A 25090-nucleotide genomic window follows, 5' to 3' on the forward strand; every position below is an offset into this window, starting at 1 on the left:
CACAGGTTTGCTCTTAGTTTATTTTGACCCACATATCAAATAAACACCCATTTGGTTGTGTGCAATATTTTTAGGTGAGCTGGAGTAGTTTTTAAAATCAACACTAGGGGGAAGACTCAGAATTTGAGCAATGCTGACTGGCATACCGAGCCAGATAACTCCGCTCCAAGCAAAATAACATTGCATCATTTCCTTGAAATCCCTGGTGATGTTTGCGCAATCGGTTAGTAGTGCATCTTATGTAATACAAGATATTTTAGGACTTAAGTTGACATTCCTTTTCTGCATTCTTTTGAGCAAATGGAAAATTGCAGTATCAGATTGAGCAGATGACTTGTGTGCTGAGTATTAACAGGAATGCAGTGTCCCCAGCCCCTGGGTTGATAAGCAACACTGCCAGACCTCCTGGGGAAACAGTGGCAGCACTTGCTTTGTGTATAGACAGTCATGAATCCTTAACACCGCCGACTCTGGACCAAACCAATTATATGTGACTAGGTTGATAGTAAATATTACTTAACTGCCCCCAAGCAAAGAGCATGTGTCCTTTACTCTGCATTGTATGAGAGCCATTTACAGTGGAATAGATCAAGACTTAAGCCTTGGCCAAGTGATGAACTGGCAGAGTAAAACTCTGATTGTGCCAGTTTACAAGTGAAAACATGTTGGAATGGTTCAGCAGTTATATCCTTGAACTGGCCCCTAGGCTTCTAACCATTCCTCAGACAAATATCAGAATAAGTGGAGAATACTTGTTCAAAGCAATTTATTGTATTTAGAAAAAAAAACAATAAAAAAATTCTGCAAGTCATGTTTCTTTGCGTGAACTGCAAATCAGTCCCATGTTACAGTAAAGTGCTTATTTCAATTCAATGTCTCAGAAGTATGATTTGTATAAAATAAAATAAAAATCCTGTTAATATTTTGGGCTGGGACAAAAGAGTTAAAAACAAGGGGCAACAACTCCGAAGGCTTGAGTAGAGAACCACGTAGATAAACATTTACGTTACCTCCCTTGGACTGAAATATTTATACATATGTTCCAATGTTGTTAAAATCTTAAAATGCGTTCCCTGTGAGCACCATTCAAATAGTGGGGGAGTGGATTATGACTGTCCAGTTGAAGGTCACATTTTACACATTGTTGCAAGATCATTTAGAAAGGTCAAAACTACTGCATTGTGCGAAAGTAGAAATGGTTATGACTAAGAACACGCCGTAGATGTAAGTACTACATCTGTGCATTTTGGAGAATCACAACCCTAACAAAATAGGGAGACACTTGTCTGAGAGAAAAAAAAATAAAGGCAGGCAGAAACTCAATTGAAAAGGCATTTTCATAAACCCCCCCCCAAAAATGCCTTACGCAGGTTAATGCTTTTTCTCCGATTTTTGATAGCAAGTTAGTTTCCCCAAACAAAGAACAGCTGCATACACAAATTCAAGTAAGTCTTACTATAAGACATAAAACCCCAGAAACATACATTGGTAGAAAGGTTTCAGAAAGATCACAATCAGTGTCCCATGAATCAGCATAATGGGCCTTTTGACACTAAGGGAGCCATATCTTCCAAGATTACCAAACTGCAGTGGTGGTAACACTACATGGACAGTCATGAGTTTAGTAGTTGTACTCCTTGTGATGAGAACACGCACGTTGTCACTTATTCTCATGACTTTTTGGCATTGGCTACAGTGTCTTGAGAACCCATCACTAATATAATTTGTCAATTTCCTAACATCCATACTGGTTTCCAAACAGATTGTTGCCAACACTTTTCGAATTACAAAATAACATTAAAAGAACTCACTGGGCATTAATTTAGCTCCAGATAAAACTTCCCTCACACTTTAAAAAAAGGAATTTAAAAAAAGGAACATCTGGTGTTCCACCTGAACAGCACCTGCATGAGGTCGACATAAAAATAAAAGCTTAAAAACGTGGAAAAAAAAAAAGTTAAACATTAACATGGAGTTAAACATAGTTAACTTTTTAAATAACTCATTAATACAGCTACATGTCCTCGGAAGACTTTTCTGGAATGCTATTCCATTTAGACTTTTCCATCATCTCCATCACATTGTTAAATGCAAATTATTTCTCCCAAAATGAGGTTTTTGCAGTTGTGATGCAATTTAGAATCATTCTGAGGGTCACATTATAGAGGTCAATAGCAGGTTAACCTCTTTACAGAAAAGCCTGATTAAACCCTGAACAAATCCACGTCGGCTAAAATGAGCATTTCTAACTCTGCTAAATTAGACAGATTATTATGACAGCCATGGCATATTTCCTTTACATAGCAGTCAAATAACTTTAGATGTTTACATTAATACATCTATGGTTTGATGACAACACTTAGTACACAATTTGGCATGGGAAGCTTTGGCATGGGGAACCAAATTTGCAATTTTCTTGCTCCATGTTTATTGAGGGTAGCATCAGGACAACAAAGTTCATGTTCTGGTATCAAATGAGTTGCATGTGCCAAGAACTTTAGGTTATTGCATAAAGCAACTTCCGCAGAGGCAGGCGTAACATTTAATTCAACCCCTATTGCCTTGTAGAAATTCAGGAGGAATTCCCTGATATCAGAAAGAATAGATGAAAATTGAATGATGCATGGCGATTGGTAGTTTGGCATAATTCATGTCATCTATGAAACTGCATTGTAGTGTAATAAGGGCTGGTTATAGATACATTCTCTGGTACTAGAGGCTCATGGGCACAGCCACAACATTTTGTACTGTGGGCTTAGACCTTCCACAGAGGAGGCTCAGTTGAAGAGGAATTTATCCAAACAATGGACTGCGACGGACACTGGCAGCATTGGCTTCCAGCCTTCTGAACTCTTTCCACTGAATACCTCCATATGTAAAACTCTTCATGTTGGCCATTGGATCAGCGTGTATGCATCTGCTGATGGGACATTCAGACATGGAGAACATTCCAGATAAACTTCATTCACAGTGGATCCAGTTGTAACATGTGGAAGCAGCACAACAGGTAGTCATTTGGTGTCTGAGCTTGGTTCAACCACTCTGCCATAGGTTCAAAAGAAAAACAGCTTGAAAAGGGCCCCCCCTTCAGCCTGGATGTGCCTTTGTATGCAGGCCCTGGCTAATGTGCTTTACAAGTGCTGCTATGGGGCAGAAGGCAGTGAAGCATTTAACAGAGTCCAAAGTGTACACAGCAGTGTTGTACTTTTCTAATTCTCAGCGCAGCTCAAGCCATTTCTCCAACTGCCATCACATTTCAATTAATAGAGGACGCATACGTGGAGCTGCACTGATCAGGAATTTTGGGCATGTGCGCATTTGGGCTGCCGGCTCTGCATCTTTGCCCTCCGAACTATACTTTAGGAGCCAGGCATGGCAGCGGTCTCTCCTGTTAAAGAGGGGGACAAGCCTGCAGTCAGTAAAAGTGTGGTTGAGTTGGGCCAGGGTGAGGCAGTGGCCAGGCTGAGCGGTCATCTGGAGATCCGAATCAGTGGGTGCGGCTGGTCAAAGGCGGTGATTCAGGCAGATGACGTGATGACGAGGGGGGCGAGGAGCTGGCAGAGCTCGGCGGCAGAGACAGGCCCCGTCTTTAGCAGGCTCTGCCTGCGCTTGGACAGCTTGGAGTTGGATGGAGGGGAGAGGTGCATGGAAGTGGAGCAGGCTGTGATGACAGTGGGAGCCTCGTCAAGCTGCTGCTGCTCTGCCATCACAGCCTGCTCAGCCAGCTGCCGGTTCATGGCCACCGCCTTGCCAGCAAAGAACGTCAGGTCCTTGGCACTGTTCCTGAAAGGGTAGAAGGCGCAACCAAACAAATCTTAATGCAGAAGTTTACATTTTAGTTACACTAGTTGTACTTTCTTATAATGGAGGTGATCAGGCTAGGCTACACTACACTAAAGAACATAGCCCATATCCCTCAGGGACCCAAAGATGAACTAACCTTTGAGGTAGGATGGATGTTGGCAGTGTGTCAGAGAATCCCTAAAAAAAAATAATATGTTTTAGCAGGTGGTTAGACAAAGGAAATTTAGAATTCAAAGGGGAGTTATAGTGTGAGACTTACCCCCTGCACCCAGGGGTGCTGCAGAACCTGGCCGGCACTCAGGCGGTTCTTGGCATCTCTAACAAGAAGTTTGGAGATCAGGTCTTTGGCACTTGAGGAGATGTGAGCCCAGTCCTTCTCTGGAAACTCATACTTCCCTTCCTGGATACTCTCAAACAACATGTTCTAGTGATAAAGAACTTTCATTACCGTCACATAGTAAGGAAACTCAGAGCTTGAATTTCACAATTGTGCGCAAGTCAGTCTTGTTAAAGTGCACCTAGGAATATGCCACTATTCCAAACAGGACAGTTTCTGGAAAGCACACTAAACAAATGAAAGAATCTGGGTCAGCCAGAGGTGGCCTTGGCTTTCTTCCTTACCTGGCATGTGTGACAGGGTTCTCCCATATCCCAGCCACAGTCACTACCGCAGCGGCCTACAAAGGGTGGGTAGCCACTCAACAGGATGTAGAGGATGACCCCCAGGCTCCACAGGTCACAGCGCTTGTCATAGTTTGTGGCCTCCTCACTGAAGGCCTCCACCACTTCAGGGGCCATGTACTCTGCCGAGCCACACTGCAGGAAACAGACCGAGACAGCAGGGTTAGTTAGCTCTGGGCTGGGCGCAGTCAACGCCTCCCCCCTGAGGCTACTGCTGCTGCAGTTAAACAGAGCAGAGTGCAATGCTGTGGGTACAACAGTGAAAAGGAAAATATATCTATGCTGTCCAATGGCCCTGAACAAGTAATTTTTTGGACAGCAGCATTCCTCACTTGTGGGAAAGATTATCCACACTGATGGGAGTCCTTTAAGTGCCCCTGCTTTCCAAAACATCTCTTCTGTAGAAAATGTAAGGAGGCATGGAAAACATGTACAATGATCTAGGTAGGGTAGGGCAGTGAGTGATGACTAGAGCCCTGTGCGACAGCCTGTTCTTCGCACTCAAATCTCAGTGGAACAGAGTGAACAGGCTATGATTGCCTGCATAGGATGTGAAACTAGGCCCAACACAGAGCTAGGAAAAGAACTCACAGTTGCATAACAGCGACAAACAAATGACCAAATGGGGAACCTGTTAAGGCTCGGGACAATACTGCCCCCTTTGGATGAATTGCGTGCCCATAGTAAACTGAAAACAAATCTGTCCAAAATTGCTAATATATGCATATAATAATAATAATTGGATAGAAAACACTAAAGCTTCTAAAACCATTTGAATTATGTCTGTAAGTATAGCAGAACTCACAGGGCAGGCAATCTCCCAAACTAGTTTTGGGATCCAGAAAGTTTGGGCAACTTTGACAGGCAAAATAGTGAGTGTCGCGAGAAAATACATGTGCGTTCGGGTGCGCTTTGGGCACAGAGCTTCCTTTGTTCCAGCTTGCCTGAGAAGTAGGATTGTCCGGTTGAATTGAGAATTGTTTTGTACGTTTATAACATCCTAAAGCTTGATTCTGCACTTAGTTTGACCAGTTTAGTCGACATATGTAATTTTGAAGTTTTGATGCACAACTGTTCGGGACCAGAAGTCATTTTAGATGCATTTCGGCTGAAGCTAGTATCATATGCTAATACAAAGACACACGACTTGAAACAAAACGATGTATTGGTTAAGTATGACTCCTTCCACTACATTCTGATCAAAGACCAAAGGTAAGGGAATATTTATGTTGTAATTTTGTGTCTGTTGACTCCATCATAGCGGAGAAATATTGCTTACGTCTGAGCGCCGCCTCAGATTATTGAATAGTGAACGAATTCTGTAACGTTAAAAAGAAATGTGACAAAGCGATTGCATTAAATCTTTCTAACTATATGTAGAACATGTATATTTAGTCAAAGTTTATGATGTGTATTGCTGTTATCTATAATTTCTCCGGACATTTGAGGATTTTCTGAATATGCCGTCAATGTAAACAGATTTATGGATATAAATTGCATATTATTGAAAAAAAACATAAATGTAACATGTCCTATTACTGTCATCTGATGAAGATTTTCAAAAGGTTAGTGAATTATTTTTCTTTTAATCCTGCGTTTGTGATTGCATCTTTTGTTCGACAAAATGGCTACATATCTTCTGTGTCTTTGTGGTGGTTTGACATACATATGTGCTATGTTTTCGCCGTAAAACATTTTAGAAATCTGACTCGCTGGGTAGATGAACAAGGTGTTTATCTTTCATTTGAGCTATTGGACTTGTTTTTTTTGTAATAGTATTTTTATTGGAATTTCACAGTTTTCACCCAAATTAAGAGATACAACAACAGAGACAAGGCACACAGAACAAAAACAAATCACCATCATTGCCTCTCTCAATAAATACATTTTAAACCAACTTACAAACAGAAATTAAACAAAAAAGCTCAGTTTAAACCAAGAGGTTAGGTTGCACACTTGGAACGTACAGTGTAGTTCTAAAATACATAGATCCCCGCCATTCTAAGTGAAACCTTGCAGCATAATAGCTGATACATCAGGTTCTAGGTAATTTAGATAAGGTTCCCATACTTTGTAGAACTGGTCTGTTTTAGAATGCAATGTACATGTCAGATATTCCAGAGGCACCCATTCAAATAGTATCTTATGCCAATCTTTAATAGAAGGGACCTTATTACTAATCCACTGTAAAAGGATGTTTTTCCTCACTGCGAAGGTAAGGATGTTGTAAAGCCTCCTTTTACCCACAGAAGTAACATGCCTACTAGGGAGACCTAACAATAAAGAAACTGGGTCCAGCTCTAGATCAACCCCTAGGATCTTTTCAATTTCTTGCAGAACACCAGACCAGTATCTTTGTATTTTGGTACATGACCATAAACAATGTGTTAGGGTGCCTGTATCAGTTTTGCATTTAAGACACTGAGGGGAAGAGGAAGTGGGGCTAAAAGCATGTCTGCGATTTGGGGATATATGCAATCTGTGTATTATTCTTAATTGGATTGCTCTAGTACGGTTATATATAGATATTGTTTTTGCATATCTCCAAATGTCCTCCCACGCCTCTTCGTCAATAGTAACAGACAATTCTTTCTCCCACACTTGTTTCACCCTCTGTGTTGACAGCAGAAAAGGACCTTAAAGTATCATAAAACAGACTTACAGGCATTTTCCTTTGTGGGAGAAAAAGCATTTTTTCAATGACAGACATATCAGGGTTACCAATTAAGGTGGTGCTCTTCAGAATATAATGTCTTACTTGTAGGAAGCGGAAAAATTCCTGCTTTGGGAGTCGATTTTTCTCGACCATCTGCTCAAATGACAACAAAATCTTATCAGCAAATAAGTCATTTAGCCTGCGTATGCCCTTATTAAGCCATAAGTTAAAACCAGCATCCAGCAATCCTGGACTGAAATCTGGGTTATTAAGAATTGGGGTAAGAGCAGAGGTTAGTTTGGACTTTCCCAGGAAGCGTTGAACTGACCTCCATACTTTGAGTGTGTTAAGTGTAACGGGATTATTGCAGTGATCTTTTACAGACTTGAAACTTCTGAAGAATAAAATATCCTGTAAGGGGTATTTTGAAAGAGAAGTCTCAATGTCTAACCAAATAGAGGAGTCATCATTTGTGATCCAGTCATAAATATAACAAAGGTGGGCACACCATTGATAGAACCTGATGTTGGGCAGGTCCAAGCCGCCCATAGAACTTGGCAGCTGCAATATTGCCATCTTAAGTCTTGGCTTGCGTTTACTCCATATAAAGGAACTTAGCCATCCATTTACATCCTTTATTACTGTATTGGAGAGTAATACTGGGATCATTTGGATTGGGTAAAGTAGCCTAGGTAAGATGTTCATTTTCAAAAGGGATATTCTACCCAACCAAGAAACCGGGAGAGAGTTCCAGCGCTCCAGATCCTGTCTTATTGTATCAAACAAGGGAACAAAATTGGCTTTGTACATTAGCTGGAATTTTGGAGTTACAAATATCCCCAGATACATGAAACCTGAGGGAGACCATTTAAAAGGGAAGGGGGGAGAAGTATTAGGTACAGAGTGTAGGCTACCAAGTGGCATAGCCTCTGACTTAGTAAGGTTAATCTTATAGCCTGAGAATTCGCTGAATAATTCAATAATATTAATAAGAGATGTAATTGAAGTCTCTAGACTAGAGACTAGAGATGAATATCAGGACATCATCAGCATACAAGCTTATTTTATGGTGAACATCACCAATGAGCAGCTCCTGTATAGCAGGCGTTACCCTGATGGCCTCGGCCAGTGGTTCCATAACGAGTGCAAAGAGGGGGGATAAAGGACAGCCCTGTCTGGTACCTCTGTGTATAGAGAAGCTATTTGACCTTAGCCCATTAGTAAGGACAGCAGCCTGAGGGTCATCATATAAAACTTTCACCCATTTTATAAAGTTGTCCCCCAGACCAAATTTATTTAGAGCAAATAATAGGTAAGACCACTCCACACGATCAAATGCTTTCTCAGCATCTAGGGAGAGCACAAGACCATCCACAGCACTTTGTTGGTAGGCTTGAATTACATTAAGAAGCCACCTAACATTGTTGCATGACTTACGGCCCCTAATGAAGCCAGTTTGGTCTCCTTTCACAATTAGTGGCAGTAAGTCCTCTAATCTTGTGGCTAGGATTTTAGAAAGCAATTTTCTATCCACATTCAGGAGGGAAATTGGTCTGTACGAAGAACAAGACTCTGGACATTTTCCCTTTTTGAGAATAAGTGAAATGTTGGCTTCTCTCAGCGTTTGAGGAAGTTGGTCATTTGAAAATGAGTGGTTAAACATATCACGCAATGGCTCAAGGATCAGGTCATGGAACTCTTTATAGAACTCACTAGAAAACCCGTCTGGTCCTGGGGCCTTACCATTTTGCAGATTCTTAATTGCGAACATTATCGCTTCCTTGGTAATAGGGGCATTAAGGAGGGACCTCTGCTCTTCGGAGATAGTAGGGAGCTCAATCTTACAAAAGAAGTTCTCCATTAATTTGGGTGCATCCTTTGGCAGTTCTGAGGCATAAAGGTTTGTATAAAATTTCTTAAATGAGTCACTTATCAATTTATTTTCATATAAATGATTACCATCAGGGTCAGTAATAGTAGCAATTGACTGAGAGTCAGCCCTCTTTCTAGCTAGGTATGCCAAGTACTTTCCTGGCTTATCGCCATGTTCATATAGCTTTTGCCTGACAAATCTCATTTTCTTTTCAGCGTCCTGTGTTAGGAGAGAGTCTAACGTTGATCTAATGACTGATATTTCCTTTAATAGGGCAGGAGTGGGCGTTTTAATATAGTCCTCTTTAGTTCCTAATTCACCCTCTAACATGTTTTGCTTTTCCCGCTTTTTTCGTCTCTTAGTAGCTGTGTATGACATAATCAGACCCCTGGAATACGCTTTACAGGTCTCCCAAAGGAGCGAAGAGTTATCTGTTGATTGAGAGTTAATAAAGAAAAACGCTTTAAACTAATAAAATATGATGTGAGGTCTTTAAGAATGGTTGTGTTCAATCTCCAATGTCTTGACCGATTGAATGCCCCGTTGAGTTATGTCCAGGATCACCTCAGCATGATCAGATATGACAATGCTTCCTATCCTAGTGGATAAAACAGACTGCAAAGAAGTCTTGGGCATAAAAAATAATCTATTCTAGTCTGACATCTATGGGGTGCAGAGAAAAAAGTGAACTCTATTGGAGGGATGAAAGGCTCTCCAGACATCCGCATACCCCAAATCATCACAAATAGCTTTAAGTGACTTAGCTTGAGGAGAGAGGGAAGCTATACCGCTGGGAAACCTATCAATAAGGGGGTTCAGCAAGCAGTTAAAATCTCCTCCAACCACTGCAGTGTCCGAGTTTAATTCTGAAAAATCTAGAAACGCCTTAGTGAGGAAATCAGGGGGGTAGTAAATATTCATTATGGAAATGTTCTGCCCTTGTAAAGTACCATTAATTATAACAAAGCGATCAAATTTATCTTTCACACAATTCAAGACTTTAAGTGGTAAGTTCTTTTTCACCAGAATTGCTACACCTCTACTTCTGGATGTAAATGATGAGAAAAACACTTGACCAAACCCCCCTTGTTGTAATTTCAGGTGCTCCTTATCCTCCAAATGAGTTTCTTGCAACAGGGCAATATCAATATTTTCCTTTTTCAAAAAAGACAGAACTTTCTTCCTTTTAATGGGGTTATGGCTCCCTCTAATGTTCCATGTACATACACGGTCTATTACCTGCCATTGTATCTTGACCATTCAATATCCAGACTGGATCCTACTGTAAAAGTGGGGTGGTACCTTTTTCCATGTGTTGAACTCTCCTCTATCTCACTGAGCATAAACAAACGATATGAACCCTGAACTCTAACTATACTAAACCCAAAAATTAAACATGTAAAGATCCCAAAGGGGGTTTTCCCACTAGCTAACATGCAGGGGATTTCAACTCTCCAATGTAGACTTAAGTCCGCATTGCCGCTCTATAGCCTCATCCTTTATATGTATGGAAAAGAAAATCAATAAAAGAAAATTGAGGCTCTTCCACCTAAAACCAAGCTTGGGCACCACTATGGATTCACACATCTCAGCCTGAGCTATAGCGGCTATTACTTTAGCAAGAAAAATAATAAAAATACGAATATTACTGATCCGGAGCACGTGAGGACTCACCTGTTTCATGATCAGATTCAACCAAAAATAAAGTTATTCAATACTGTGGAGGTGCAGCTTGAAGTTATTTACCCGAGAGAGTCAATAAACGCAGCAGCCTCTTCAGGTGTGTAAAGCTTTCTAGGTGATCCGTTGACCATAATCTTCAATGTGGCCGGGTACAACAGCGCGTAGTCCATTTTCATTCTCCTGAGTCGAGCCTTCGCCTCATCAAACGCTTTGCGTCTTCGTACAACCGCTGTGGAGTAATCAATGAAGAATGAGACCTTTGGACCTTTATGTTGACTACCATCAGAGCCGATGTTTCTAGCCGCATCCATGACGCGCTGCTTGTCGGTGAAGTTGTGGAACTTTATAACCACCGGCCGTGGGCGCTGATTAGGACCGGGTATCGGTGCTTGAGAGCGATGGACTGTGTCCAGCTTCACCCGACCAGCCTTAGTGTCCATTTGTAGGTAGCCAGGGATCCATTCCTCAAAGAATTTTACTGAACGTGTCCCTTCAGATTTTTCCGGGAGTCCCACAACATGAATATTGCATCTGCGTCCTCGATTATCCAAGTCGTCAATGTGCTCCACCATTTCGCGCACCTGTTTCTCAAGTGCTTTTATCTTAGCGTAGATGTAGTTGAAGTTTCCACTGCAGCAATTCTTCCCTCCGCCTCAACACGTTCCACAACCCTCTGTATTTCAGCTGAATGGCCTGCTATTGCTTCCAAGACCGTTCTTATCTTAGCATCGATCACTTTAGTAATGTTATCAGTCATCTTTTGAATAATCAAGTCCATTGTGCCAGGATCTGCAACGGTGTTAGCTAGCTCCTCATGCACATCCACAGGGGTGGTGGTTTTGGTCGACTTCTTAGTAGTTCTATTGGGCATGTTGTCGGAGATTTTTGCGAAATAGTCGTCAAGACTCATTATATGGTAACTTATTTAGCCAATTCTACCACTTTTTCAAGCTAGGAGATTAATGTAAGAATATAAATTTACGAAAGCCACGAGAGCTCGCTTAAACACCGTGTTCTCTCTACGGCGCCATTTTGTCCCCCTATTGGACTTGTTAATGTGTGGAGGTTAAATATTTCTAAGAATATTTTTGCATTCTGTGCGCCACCTTTTGAGTTGAGCGGGGGGGGGGCCTTGGGGAACGTGTAGCGTGAACACGTTAATACTTTCTAAAACACGGTGAAGAGATGTGGGTCACTGCTGGTTTTTGCAGGACAGGAGAACAAAGACATTCCTTAGGAGCTGGCTTGCCCTACTCTGATCAAATGATCTTCTCGTCGGCTTACTTTCAGAGAAACTGAACAACCGCTGGGAAAATGCTGGCGTTTTAAAGATTCTAGCTTTAGTTCCACTAGGGCTAAAACTTTGTTTAACCTTTCAAGGAACTAGAGTCAAAAACACATTTCTGAACAGATTAAATCTTGTGTTAGAATGACCAGACCACAGAAACTAAACCCAGAGCTCAGGTCAGCAGAGGTATCAAGGATGCACTTAATACTCCCAATTGGCTAGTTTTATCAAGAAGTGCTCTGGTTGAAGGAGACCCAAGCACCCCTCTAGTAAAAAAAACAAAAACAAAAAAAAACAAACATGCTATGGAATGAGAGCCTGCTAAAGCACCAGGGCTCTGAACAGCTCAGTTTTGTGGGGTGGTTTGAAGCAGACGTGTGTTCCTTTTACTTTAAAAATATCCCATTTCCTCGGTCCGAGGAGAGGGGTCTGTTTGCACACAGCTAGCCTCTTGTCAGATGAAGCAGATCCTATGCTATAGGACTTTTGCTAGCAGACTGGAATATGTTCCAGGATTCCTCCAATGGCATTGAGTACACCACATCAGTCTTCATCAATAAGTGCATCAATGACGTCGGTCCAGTAGTGACCGGACGTACATACCCAACTAGAAGCCATGAATTACAGGCAGCAGCCGCATTGAGCTAAAGGCTAGAGCTGCCACTTTCAAGGACCCTAAACCGGAAGCTTATAATAAATCCCGCTATGCCCTCCGTCGAACCATCAACAGGCAAAGCGTCAATACAGGACTAAGATCGAGTCGTACTACACCGGCTGCGACACTCGACAGATTTGATAAGGCCTGCAAACCATTACAGACTACAAAAGGGAAGCAAAGCCGAGAGCTGCCCAGTGACGCAAGCCTACTGGACGAGCTAAACTATTTCATTCTCGCTTTGAGGGAAATTACACTGAAACATGCATGAGAGCACCAGCTCTACCGGAAGACTGATCATCACCGCAGCTGATGTTAGTAAGACCTTTTGACAGGTCAACATTCACAAGTCCTCAGATCCTGAAAAGGTTCTACAGCTGCACCACCACTGCCTGGTATGGCAACTGCTCGGCCTCTGACCACAAGGCACTACAGAGGGTAGTGCGAATGGCCCAGTACGTCACTGGGGCCAAGCTTCCTGCCATCCAGGACCTCTATACCAGGCAGTGTCAGAGGAAGGCTCTAAAACTTGTCTGACTCCAGCCACCCCCGTCAGACTGTTCTCTGCTACCACACTAAGCGGTAGCTGAGCTCAAAGTCTAGGTGCACGAGGCTCCTAAACAGCTTCCACCCCCAAGCCATAGGTCTCTTGAACAAATGACCACCCAGACTATTTGCATTGCCCACCCCCCCACCACTCTCATCATCTATGCATAGTCCCTTTAATTATCTCTACCTACATGTACATACTACCTCAACTAACCAGTGCCCCCGCACATTGACTACCGGCACACCCCGTGTGTGAGATACACACATACGTTATTTTTTTTACTGCTGCTCTGTAGTTACTTATTTGTATCCGTATTTTTTTTTTTAAACGGCACTGTTGGTTAGGGGCTCTTAAGTAAGCATTTCACTGTAAGGTCTACACTTATTGGGAGCGGAGTTGCTGTACAGGAGATTGACCATCCTAAGACAAGTGACTAAAGAAAACTAGGTTTGAATGACCATTTATTTTGATATTTTGATATCAGAACTCACCAAAATGGGCTTGCCCTGCCTAGCAACAGCATCATGGAACAAAATATATTTTTTCACCAAGGTGCTTGAGGAAGAATGAGAGTATGATAATCAAAAGAGTCCTTGTGTTTCAGAGCCCCCTTCAAAAACATGGCTAAACCCAGTAGCCAGCTTATGACTGCTCAGGGCATGATAAGGTGAGGGAGCTCTGCTCAACTGATTTGTAGAGCAGCAGACATACTTCATCCTGCTGGTGCAATACTATTGAAGACTTCCATCAGTCTTCGACTCTTTAATCCTTTCTGCGGTGACAGAGATGGTGGCTAATCAGCCGACATTGATTTCTGCCAACAAATCCTCACCGCAACCTGGAGCTTTCCTAACCATATGACCAGTCAACTCATAACACAGCTGCCTTTGCTTGACAGCTTAAAGAAAGAAGTCTTTCATTAGCACTTCAGCGCCTGACAAGTCAGAAAAGTTGTGAATTCCCCTTAAAGCTGCAGTAAACAGAATTCCTGCCCCATATCCAGTTTGTTAAAATAAGTGTTAAAATTCCAGTTTCCTTCATTTCAGTTTGTGACAAAGCATTGTATAGTGTTTACAGAACTATTGTATTAGCTAAACCGCTATGAAATACCTTTTCATTTAACCAAAAATATTGAATTTCAGCTTTTGTACAAAATCAAAAGACAGAAAACAGGGAGCATAGAAATAGAGCACAGAGCAGATCTACCGCTTCTTAGACTTGCTTTCAATGAGAATGATAAATCTATAAAACTCACAAATGTGAGTTTGGTCAGGAAGCCCAAAAAGTTACATTGAAGCTTTACGTTGCACCACATGCCTGTATGTGTTCACTGCTGCACACAGCCTCATGCAGACCTGATTACACCACTAAATTCTCAGGAAACCACTTGAACATGATTCTCAGAAAAGAGACCATTCCCTGAAAGTAAACCCCCTTAAGGCTCAACCGCTACAAGTACAGTAACCACATTTCCTAAGTGTGCTTTCTATAGGACTGACCAGTTAGTCGACAGGCTGTTGGCAACCGAGAATATTTGCACTTATAAATAAATCCCATCGTGCACAGGACTTGTCTGATTCATGCATGTCTCAGTGGACACCTCCATTGCAGAGGCCAAGAGGATGGCAGAGTCCACTCTAAGACACGATACTGAAATATTATATGGTTATAGTATCTAATTATGATGCAACACAATAAATCTAATATTTTATAACAAATGTACACTCCAATGTTGGATATGTTCCCTGTCCGGTTCTGAAACAATCTTCAGTGCACTGTAAAATTGGCACCTTTCCCTGTATTGCTATGTGCATAATAGCAAAGTTAACCAGGATATTGGGATGAGAACAATTCAGAGGCAGAAATGAGAAAACAGCCCTTGCCTTACAAAAATATTTGTTAGAACAGAATGGTAGTTCTAATTGTGTTTACCTCGTTCCAAACTGGCAGACTTCCAAACTTGTTTTCTAACATAACCTCATAACACATACATGCAGCTCTTGCTCCTATACCATCCTTTTTCTTGATCTCATTGTTGTTAGAATTATGATTATAATACATAATGTTATCATTAATAGGCTTTGTATAGTATCCTTGTATAACCACCGTCAAGATGTAGGCCTAAGAGTGTCCTTTTTAGTCTTAACACCTTAACTCAGTTAAACCCGTTTTTCAATATATAGGCTACTGAATCAATCATTTACGCATTGAAATGCAATCACTTTTTTTAAATGAAACTAAAGTTTGCCTAAAATAGTCTAAACAATAAACCGCAATTCAAGAATGCATGAAACTGTTTAGTCTACTTTGTTAGAACAGACTGGCACACTAGTATTTAAATTGTTCCAAATGGTCAGGAAAAAAATTGTAATCTAACAGCAACTATTTGGCACAACGCTCACAACACTTCAGCCTTTACCCTCCTTTTCCCCTGATCTCCAGTAGTTTTCACAACAAGTAAAATGTCATCCACACATCGGACTTCTTTAAACATGTGCCAGTCACAGGCTGTCATTTTATTTAACAGTGACCATCAAGTGGCAGTCATTTGTGTCTTAATTATTTAATCAGTGTGCTTAAAGCATCAGACAAGCTCAGTGCATATGTAGTTAACAGAAAAATTCATTTAAACATTTCGACCAATCGATTGGTGGAAAGAACAGGACGGCTTTTGGTTGACCAAGGTTGTTTTTTTGTGTGTAAATACTGTGAAACATTGGGGAATAACACACTGTGGGGATGTGAGGAAAAGTATGTCAGGAAAGAAAATCAGATAAGAATGGCCTGAACAGAGACTAGGAAAAACAAGGGAGAGGCGCATGAGCAGTGCTGAGTACACACACCACTCCCCCGCACTCCTTCACTCTCCCCCTGGCTCAGCCAATCAAAGCACAGTTGCTAGTAGGCACAAGGGCAATTTATCTAGAACAACCGTTAGACATGAGGCTTTTGTGTTATGAATACAAAGAGAAATGCAGGCTGGCACACATGTGGTGAGAAAGTGGGTAGAGATTACAGTGCAAGAGCAGAGACCAGAGGGTGGGCGGCAATGTTATTTCAGTTTCTGCATGTTACAGCTCAAGTGCTACCAGGGGAATGTAGCAGAAGATCAGTGACAGGAGACATGGTCTCGTTCCAATTACTGTTAAAATAAGCTTCTCATTCAACGACTTCCACATACTGTAGCATGGTTTGGCCTCACGGTCTGCGCAAACGTGCAATCTGTTCCCCGTAGCCTTGCCTCAAGGATATTATATCATGTTCTTCACACAGGAATGCCAAAATATCTTTATTCAAAGATGTCCATCAGTCTGACCCAGGGCCAGGTCAATCTCTCACAACAAAGACCAGTCTGAAAACAGGAGGGGGGGCTATCCTCAGACTGCCCTGGGAGCTGAGACCCAAGATCACAGAGGAGACCACTCAGCACTCACGCCACCCTGTCTGTCTCCAATATGGGCCAAACTATAATACCCACAAATAGTCAACAGCCTGCCAACAGGCTACCCAAGCTAGGTCAGGTTACAATGAACTAGCCTGGTTATCTGGGTCACCTGCTCACATCCATCTCCCTCTGACAGGAGAGGCACAGAATGGGATAGTTGCCCTTTACATTTGAAGAATTCCAGTAACATTGTGCCGGTCAGGGTTTAAAAGGCAGTTTTTATTTTTAATGAAACTTTGGCTTAACCCATCATGGCCTAGCCCCAGGTGCTTCACCATTTCCACTGATAAGTAGCAGGATGTGGACATTAAACTTTCAGGAATCTGAATGGCGCTGATAAGTGCTTCTCAGATACCTAAGCATAGGAGCTGCCAGATAGGAGAGCGTGCCAAAGGTGTGTGTGTTTATACATGGGCTGAGAGTCAATCCCCATCATTACAATGAAACCAGCCAACAGTTAACTTTGTCCCTGGCCTTAGATACCAGCACACTTTCTCCCTGGTTCCCAATGAGAGGGCTTCCTGCAAGTGACACCACCTGGGCTTGTCCAATACCGTACAGGCCATCCAATCTACATATGGAGCAGAATTGTAAAACCACCCTGCCTCAGAAAAAGGCACAAGGCCCTCACTGGGGCTTTGCTGTAACATGTCCCAATAGTCACACCACCTCTGCTTTCCATAGAATTTCAGTTTCCTGCCCAAAGCCTTGCCACAGGACTATTTACATGGAGTCAAAACTAGACTGGCTGAACAGAGTAGTAGACAGACTTACTGGAGTGAGGAGCTCTGGGGTGGAGATGGGAGAGCTGTCACTGTTTAGCTTGATCCCACTACCCAGGTCAAAGTCACAGATCTTCACAGGCGAGATCTACAAAGGAAGGGAAATGGGCACGTTTTAGAAATTTCACAAAACAATTCTACTGTTTCTCAAAATATTTGACCAGGGTGCTGGTTGTGGTCTACGGCTCCATTGAGTGATGGCAGAAGGCGATTTATGGCCAATCAAACTGGGTGGATCGAGCCCTGAATGCTGATTGGCTGACAGCTGTAGTATACAGACATTAAGAACAGCCATTATCCGTGGTATATTGGCCATATAAACCCCCCCAGGCCTTATTGCATAATCATACTTCCAGATGAGTGGCCAATACGCCAGTGGCTACAGATATCTACAAATCAGACACCTGTAAATGGAAACGTACTTTGTCCGCATGTTCACATAAGATGTTTTCCGGCTTCAGATCTCTATGTGCCATTCCTGTAAAAATGAAACGCAGAGTCATTCTGATGCATGCATGATTAGGCAATAGACAAAAGGGGGGGACATGTGTTTTAGCATGTGTCAAATGACCAGCCTGGGCCACTGCTAGGGAACACATGGGAACCATGGCTTTGACTTAACAGCCCAGGTGTTGAGGGAACACGCGAGACCTTTGAACCATTTGTGATTCTACCCAGAAGTAGATTAGTGAGCCGAGCCTTTTATCTGCTGAAACAAGATCAGCTAGAGTTGCATTGTAAAGTCCTTATGATAAATGCCAGCCAGCCCATCTCCAGATGCCAGCGCCCTTCCCAGTCCCCATATGAAACCCCATCCCTTGGCCTGCCAGGCAAGCCCTGGTCTGTGGCTCAACCTGGTTGTAGCAGACTTACCTTTGTTATGCAGGAAATCCAGAGCGCTGGCGATGTCCTGCACCACAACGCAGGCTTCTTGCTCACTGAAGTGTAGTCTCTTGTGGATGTGAGCCAGGACTGTACCTGCAGGTTAACACCACACTTGTTACCCTGCTCAACCCTAACACATTGGTGTGTATTAAAAGTGCCTGTATTAAGATTAGGGTTGCTTAATTCCTGTAACTTTCAATAAATTCCAAGGTTTTCCAGAAATCCTGGTTGCATGATACCAGATTTCCTCCTCATTCCAGGAATCCTCTCACCGGGATTTCTGGAAAACCAGGGAATTTATAGAAAGTTGCAGGAATTTTTCCACCCTAATTAAGACGCACTAAGAAATTCAATATGAGAAGCATGCAGAAGGAAGTGGTGCATATTAATTTTAAAGCCTTTAAACCCTGTTAGAAGCACTCACCCCCTCTCAGCATTTCAAACACCAAGTAAAACTTGTCTTCCTCCTCAAAGAACTCCACCAGCTCCAGGATGTTTCTGCAGTGAAGGACAGGACACTGGTCAAAACTAATCACACGACAGTTATTACTTAAAAAGATTCTTCAGTCAAGGCATTTATTGAATAACTATAAAGACTTTGCTCAGGGCATTGCTCATTTACAGTGCCATGAAGGTCTAATGAGGTAAGCTGCTTTCCACTAAAATATTTTATTCAGAAGTCCCTGTGGTTGGGCGTCTAAGTAGTAATCTTACCTGTGACCCTGGCACTGGTACAGCATCTCAACCTCCCTGAAGACGCGACTGCGGCTGTGACCGGGTCTCTTCTCAATGATCTGGAATGGAGAAGTCTGGGTTAAGGGCCACTGGGGTAACAATCACACATGCATAAAATCCTATTAAAATACTGTGTAAGGACTGGAAATATACCATTGAGACCTTAGGTTCACTTTTCTCACCTTCCAACCTTTAGGCACAGTTAGGATGAAGGGTTAACCTACTTCTGGGGTCTGCCAAGTGCCTACCCACCCAGAGAGCCAACGGGTGGAGATTCAAGGCCCCGCACCTCTAAATATTGTATACCATATTCCAACCTTCCATGCTTGTGCCGTGAAATTACAAGGAAAAGAGTTCCCAAAGAGTTGTATTGACAATAGAGCAACGACTAAATATAGTTCTAGTGTTGCTGTGGGTTGCTGCCTGGCAGCCCAGCTTGTTGTGCAGCCAAGGGAGACTGCTGACACCAAAAGCAAAGGCCTGAATTTTCCAGCCACCCCCTCATTGTCTGAGGGTGTACGTGACGCTCTTCCTACTAGATGGATTAGGGCTGCCATTGAACCCCACCGGGTCAGAGCACAATGACTGTCTAGGATTAGGGGCCTGTGTGTTCCCAAAGCCTAGGGACCATTTTAAAAAGACTCCGCACCCAACCAGTGACTTTCTCCTGATCACAACCTCCAAAGAGTAGCCTACATGTAGCAGAGCAGACACCAGTATTGATTAACTGATAATGGAAAAATTGACAGCTAAATGAAGAGCTAACGCTGTGGGGGTGAGCGCCCTTTGTCCTTGGAGGGTTGTGGGGGTTTTACGGTCCTGTTGCAAACAGTCACCGATCACCTCCAGGGGCTATAAATCCCCACAGCATGGCTTTAGGAGGGCCCCATTGAGTCATACTGCAGGTTTGTAAATCAGATGCATGAACGCCCAGGAGCACTCCTTATGCAGGACCCGAGGATGCAGCTAGCCAGGCAGGCCCCTTTGAGATTGTTTTCCTGCAGCTTTGGATTTTGTTGGGATTGCAACACCAGGAGCCCCAGCCCCCCCATCCAGCTGTCAAGGGGGAGGGGTGGCTGGCAAGGACATCTGGGCAGTTGAAGTCCCCGCCTAGACCTCGAGTCATTGGTTCTCCCACACCCCTCCCCATAGAATCCTCCTCAAAGGATTCCTCTATAGTAAACTATTTAACACCAGTATGTTTATTAGAAAGGGAACAAATACCATTAATATACTGGATGCAAAAGTAAAAGTATTGCTGCAGTATACAAGGAATCCATACAAAATATGGAACAAACTAAATCTTACGACACTTCTGCAAAGTGAAAAACTGCCAAAATTGAATTTCACAACATTTACTTGCTCAAGGCAAAAGAGAGAAAAAGCAGCAAGGCACAGGAATCCAAAACATTTTCAATCTGCATATCCCTTTATGTAAAAAAAAAAAAAAAAAAAAAAAAAATTCTAGAGGAACAAAAAAAAAAAGTGTAAACACCCTAGGTCATAACCCTCAACATGTTTTGGCACTGCTGCCAGTACACAATGTTCTCACCACTAGGAGCCTGGCTGACGAATGAGAGCAAAGTGAGGGGGTGGATGTAGCCTTCCACTGGCTCGGATTGGCAGGCAGAGTCAGAAAAAAGCTGGGGAAGTTTGTGCTAGCAGTAGCTAGGCCCCCAGTGCCCATAAAACCACAGCAGAAGCACAACACTGAGTGAGAGCCTCAGACATCCGTTTCAAAGGGCTGAACAGAACAAACATGACGACATCTGTCTAGGGAATTGAACAATGTCCCAAACAAGTACATTTCCAAGAGTACATGCTACAAATTTAGATGCCGGAAAGGACATTGATGATTCAGGGTCATTAAATTGATTCAGGGTCTACATTTCCATAGCAATTCCTCCCAGTGGGTCTAATGATCAGGTGACCATGTGCAGTTATCTTCATATTGATCACATGCCAAAGCAGCAAGGAAGTGAAATGTAAGATGACAGCAGTCACAGGCCCTTGTCAGGAGCGTGACACACTTCAAACATTATCCTCTGAGGGACGCAATATCCTGGGAGAGCTTTCAACCATTCCTAAAAAAAACATCCTCATCCACAAATTTGAAACAAACCACTCAAGACAATAACATGTTCAGGCACAAATTATATTGGGGTTCCTTTTTAGAGAACTTGCGCAGCATGAGAAACATCTTACCTTGACAGCATATTCTTTATTGGTGATGAGGTTGATGCAGGTCTGTACTCTTGCATAAGCCCCCTCTCCAAGTACCTCTGACTGCAGGCTGTAGACATCTGGTGGGACAAATTGATATTTTAAAAAATTCAGAGATGAAATATGTTGTACCATAATCTAGAGAATCTGTCCTTTCGATGAGATAAGAAAATTACTCACCCTCAAATCGGCCAGAGAAGCTGTCAGTTGCCCTGCAACGCTTTTTCTTCTTATTTCTCTTCTTGGCATCAGGGATGTCAATAGGCTTGCTGGAGGTAATATCTACATAATCAGAAACATCTGTATGAATACTAGGGTGCTACTTAACATAGGAAATGCTACTACTGAGTTGGTGTCCCAGGATGCTGACATTGGCCTCTTGGAGTAAGTGATTAGTAAAAACAAAAAAGGCACACACTTACCATGTCTATTTGACAAATCAAAATTGAAGTCTGAATTAAGGAGGGAACCATTTGTGAATTCATCACCCGCAAAGGGATTTGGGCCCTAGATGAGAACACATGTGTGAATTTCAACTAATAACAGTTCAGCATTCAAAATGACCCATAAGACTGTGATAAAATGAGCAACCCATTAGCTCCAATATTGGAAAGAATCTCACAGCTGATATGGTGTCCAGTGAAAAATTATGTGCACTGCCCACTTGTACCAAGGCTTCATACCCAATAACAGCATCTGAACCAAATTTCACTCAATCTGTTGTGCCAGTTAACATTGTCCAAGTAGAGCCGTTCCCTAGACAACTCAGTCATTACCCATATTTGCACTTGTGAAGTCTGAACATTTGTGGCAAGGACACACGTTTGTCACCCAAATGTGAAGACGGACGTCATTAAATATAGAAGAATGTGGTTACATATTGCCATCTGCAGCCTAATCCCACTTCTATATCTTGAAACCGAAGCAACCTAATAGAAACAGTAACGTTAACTAACCTTGAAAGAGCGATGGAATCCAGTGACTTCGGTGATTTTATTCTGCACCATTTTGCATCGATTAAAGATTATTATGAAGGCCTGATGGCGGCTGCAGCATGTAAGTACTATCAAATTGTACTCTCTCCCGAAACAAAATGTTTCTTCAGAGACTGAAGCAAATGATCCCTGCGTTCTCTGGTCAAGATGATGCAGGGTTTAACCGGAGCACTGTTAAAAACATGTATAGCATAACGTTAGACAACAATCGGGAATAGTGGTCAATAATAGCATAAACCATAGATCAAGATAGATAAGCGGTGAAACAATTTAAGAATACTTAGTTCACAAGTATGGCAGCATGGCCGGTTGTCTGACATTAAAAACACGCTAAAATTAACACTAGTCAGACTAGAAGAAAACACTGTACATTGGACACTGCTGGATCACTGCACAGTAACACGAATACGCAGTTAGTCAACTAGCTAGCTAAAATCAATCAATTACATCAATATCCTACCCATAATTAAATATTAACGTCACCCGACAAAAAACAATATGGTATGACATTTTAAGTCAATTAATCGACTTGGCTAGACAGATAGCTAACGTTAACTGTTACTGTAGCTATGCTAACGCTGTCAATAAACCACCGCCAGAAGCATTCATTTCGCTTAACGCCGAGCAGAAAGGACGTCAAGCAAAAGTAACTAGCCTCTTATCGACAAACTACGTTTAATTTACCCTCTTGTCTTTTTTCAGAGCTCCAGCGTAAACACCGTTGTTTGACACACTGCTTTCGTTAAAGCCCCCAGCGTTGGTCGAGGATTTGCCAGGTCGTGAGTGTGTGGAAGGTGGAACGAATTGCAGCCCAACAAGTATTTATAATCTCACGATTGTCTCCACCCATTTCTCGAATAATCCAGTAATTTGAGTACTCGCCCCCGAAACACAGCAACAGACAGTTTATCATATGGGCTGGGGTGACGTGTGTATTTTACAGGTCTGATTCAAATTCAGTTCATATAGCTTCCGTCTTTCCTAACACCGTCTCGTCTGCTTCACCATTCACAGATCTGATATTACTAGTCATATGAAATCTGAGTGATTGGTTTTAGGAGAAGGGACAGGGGACAGAAATGGAACTGGGCGAGAGTGGATTGCTTTCATTTTTTACGTTTTAGTAATTTAGCAGACACTTATCCAGAGCAATTTACAGTACATTATTCTTACAATAGCTAGGTGGGACAACCACACATCACAAGTATAGTAAGTACTCATTTCCTCAATAAAGTAGTTATCAGAAAAGTCAGAGCTAGGAGGAGTCAAGTGCAAGTGTTGTTTAGGAACGTTTTTTAATTTTTGGTGAGGAGTGGGATTACTTAAAACAAGGGTTCCCAAATATTTTCACACAAGCCCCCCCCTTCCAGCATTGGGGAACGTCACACGTCTATTTCTATGGGCACAAGAACTGTTCATGACAAAAACTGTTCACACCCATCATGTTTATTTCCTGCAATTCTACACATTTTGTCACAGGTGCAGAGAAAGTTTAGCAGTTTCAAAGTTAATTTTCTTGCAATTCTATACATTTTGCCATGTCCAATGTGTATTCATGTGATATTTGTCCTCACCACGTACAATGCTATCTTGTGAGTCGTGATTTAGCATCGACACATTTCAGAAACTGCTGAGGTGATACACAGCCAATCAATGTTCTCTCACAGCAGTGATAATGAAATAACTCTCTCTGCGGATTTTTATTTTTATAATAATTTTTATTATTATTGTTATCTTCCCTGTTGCTTAAAGAGCAAGTTAAACCCAAGCAACATTGACACAATGAGTAAAAGAGTGATTACATTTATTTTGGTCATGTGCAATGGATTGCTGTCTCACAATGTTTAAAACATGCTTGAGCAAGTTCTAAAAATTGATCATACATATACTACACTAAAAATATTTGATATGTTCAAATTCAATGGTTGTGCAAAATATGTTGAATTATTGCCATGACCCATACTTGTAGGTCATGTTCTTTCTATTGTTGACCTATTTGTTACCAACTGTAAAGTTGCCATGAGAAGCATGCTTTGTGCTAGTTTTCTTGTAGGGCTTGTGTAATGGGACATTTAAGATGAATGAAGTTCATATTCAGTTAAGGGATTATTAGCACATTGTAATATACTTTTTCTTTCTGTAATACACATGATTCTGTTTGTGCAAGGTTGATGGTCACTAGACTTGAATGTTATGGACAGTTCTATCTGCTGATGGTGTTGGCGCCAGTCTAAAGGTGCCAGTTCTGAGGACACACGGGTTATTATTGTATTCTTTGAGACTGTGGTTCACTTCCTTGTGTTATGTCTTTTGTTATGTTTACAGAATGTGTGTGATATAATGGCCTGCTCAGAGATGGCTCGTTAGGCATTTTTCTATGCTCCCATGCTGGAGGTTGTCTCCCTGTTGCAACTTGTAATAAAACAGGTTGATTTTTGTTTGACTTTACCAAAGACGGCTCTCCTTTTTGTTTCACCTGGAAATTCCCTTTACGAACATTACGCAAAAGGCTGTGCTGCTACTCAATAGGGCCAGGACCACATGACACAATCCCAAGTTAGGTTGGAAAACAAACCATGGGGCTGAGGAGGGACACTGTTTCTACAGGGTAACAGTAGCAGCCTTATTCCTGAATGAGTTTCAAAATCAATAACTACATCCTAGTGTAGGTAGTCTTTTAGAGGGGATATTTCTGCCTGTTCACAGATTGGCTGAGTTCAGGAGGTGTGGCTTACAGGATGACAATAACAATGGATTGCATTTATATAGCACTTTGTGTTCTACAGTCATACAAATTATTTTGGTATTTTTTAGGATCCCCATTAGCTGTTGCAA

At 42.1% G+C, this 25090-nt stretch overlaps 1 protein-coding gene across 1 annotated transcript; it reads right to left on the bottom strand.

Annotated features, from left to right (window-relative positions):
- Positions 1-749: 749 nt before the first annotated feature.
- On the bottom strand, positions 750-24891 carry LOC135556456 (MAP kinase-interacting serine/threonine-protein kinase 2-like). The gene is made up of 14 exons (XM_064989681.1): positions 22940-24891; positions 22217-22426; positions 21683-21767; positions 21441-21542; positions 21243-21340; positions 19017-19096; positions 18727-18800; positions 18291-18395; positions 17840-17895; positions 17410-17505; positions 4426-4620; positions 4064-4228; positions 3941-3981; positions 750-3783 (listed from the first exon to the last, which is right to left on the bottom strand). The coding sequence occupies exons 2-14, from the start codon at positions 22265-22267 to the stop codon at positions 3519-3521; spliced, it is 1413 nt and encodes a 470-aa protein (XP_064845753.1). The 5' UTR covers positions 22268-22426; positions 22940-24891; the 3' UTR covers positions 750-3518.
- Positions 24892-25090: the final 199 nt, after the last annotated feature.

This window comes from Oncorhynchus masou, chromosome 15 (genome assembly GCF_036934945.1).
Source record: "Oncorhynchus masou masou isolate Uvic2021 chromosome 15, UVic_Omas_1.1, whole genome shotgun sequence".
NCBI lineage: Eukaryota > Metazoa > Chordata > Actinopteri > Salmoniformes > Salmonidae > Oncorhynchus > Oncorhynchus masou.

Coding starts and splice junctions, on each gene's coding strand:
- LOC135556456 (XM_064989681.1), bottom strand. CDS start 22,267: ATGGTGCAGAATAAAATCACCGAAGTCACTGGATTCCATCGCTCTTTC. Junction 21,768..22,216: donor GATTCCATCGCTCTTTCAAG/GTTAGTTAACGT, acceptor GTTCTCATCTAG/GGCCCAAATCCCTTTGCGGG. Junction 18,396..18,726: donor GTTTGAAATGCTGAGAGGGG/GTGAGTGCTTCT, acceptor GTTAACCTGCAG/GTACAGTCCTGGCTCACATC.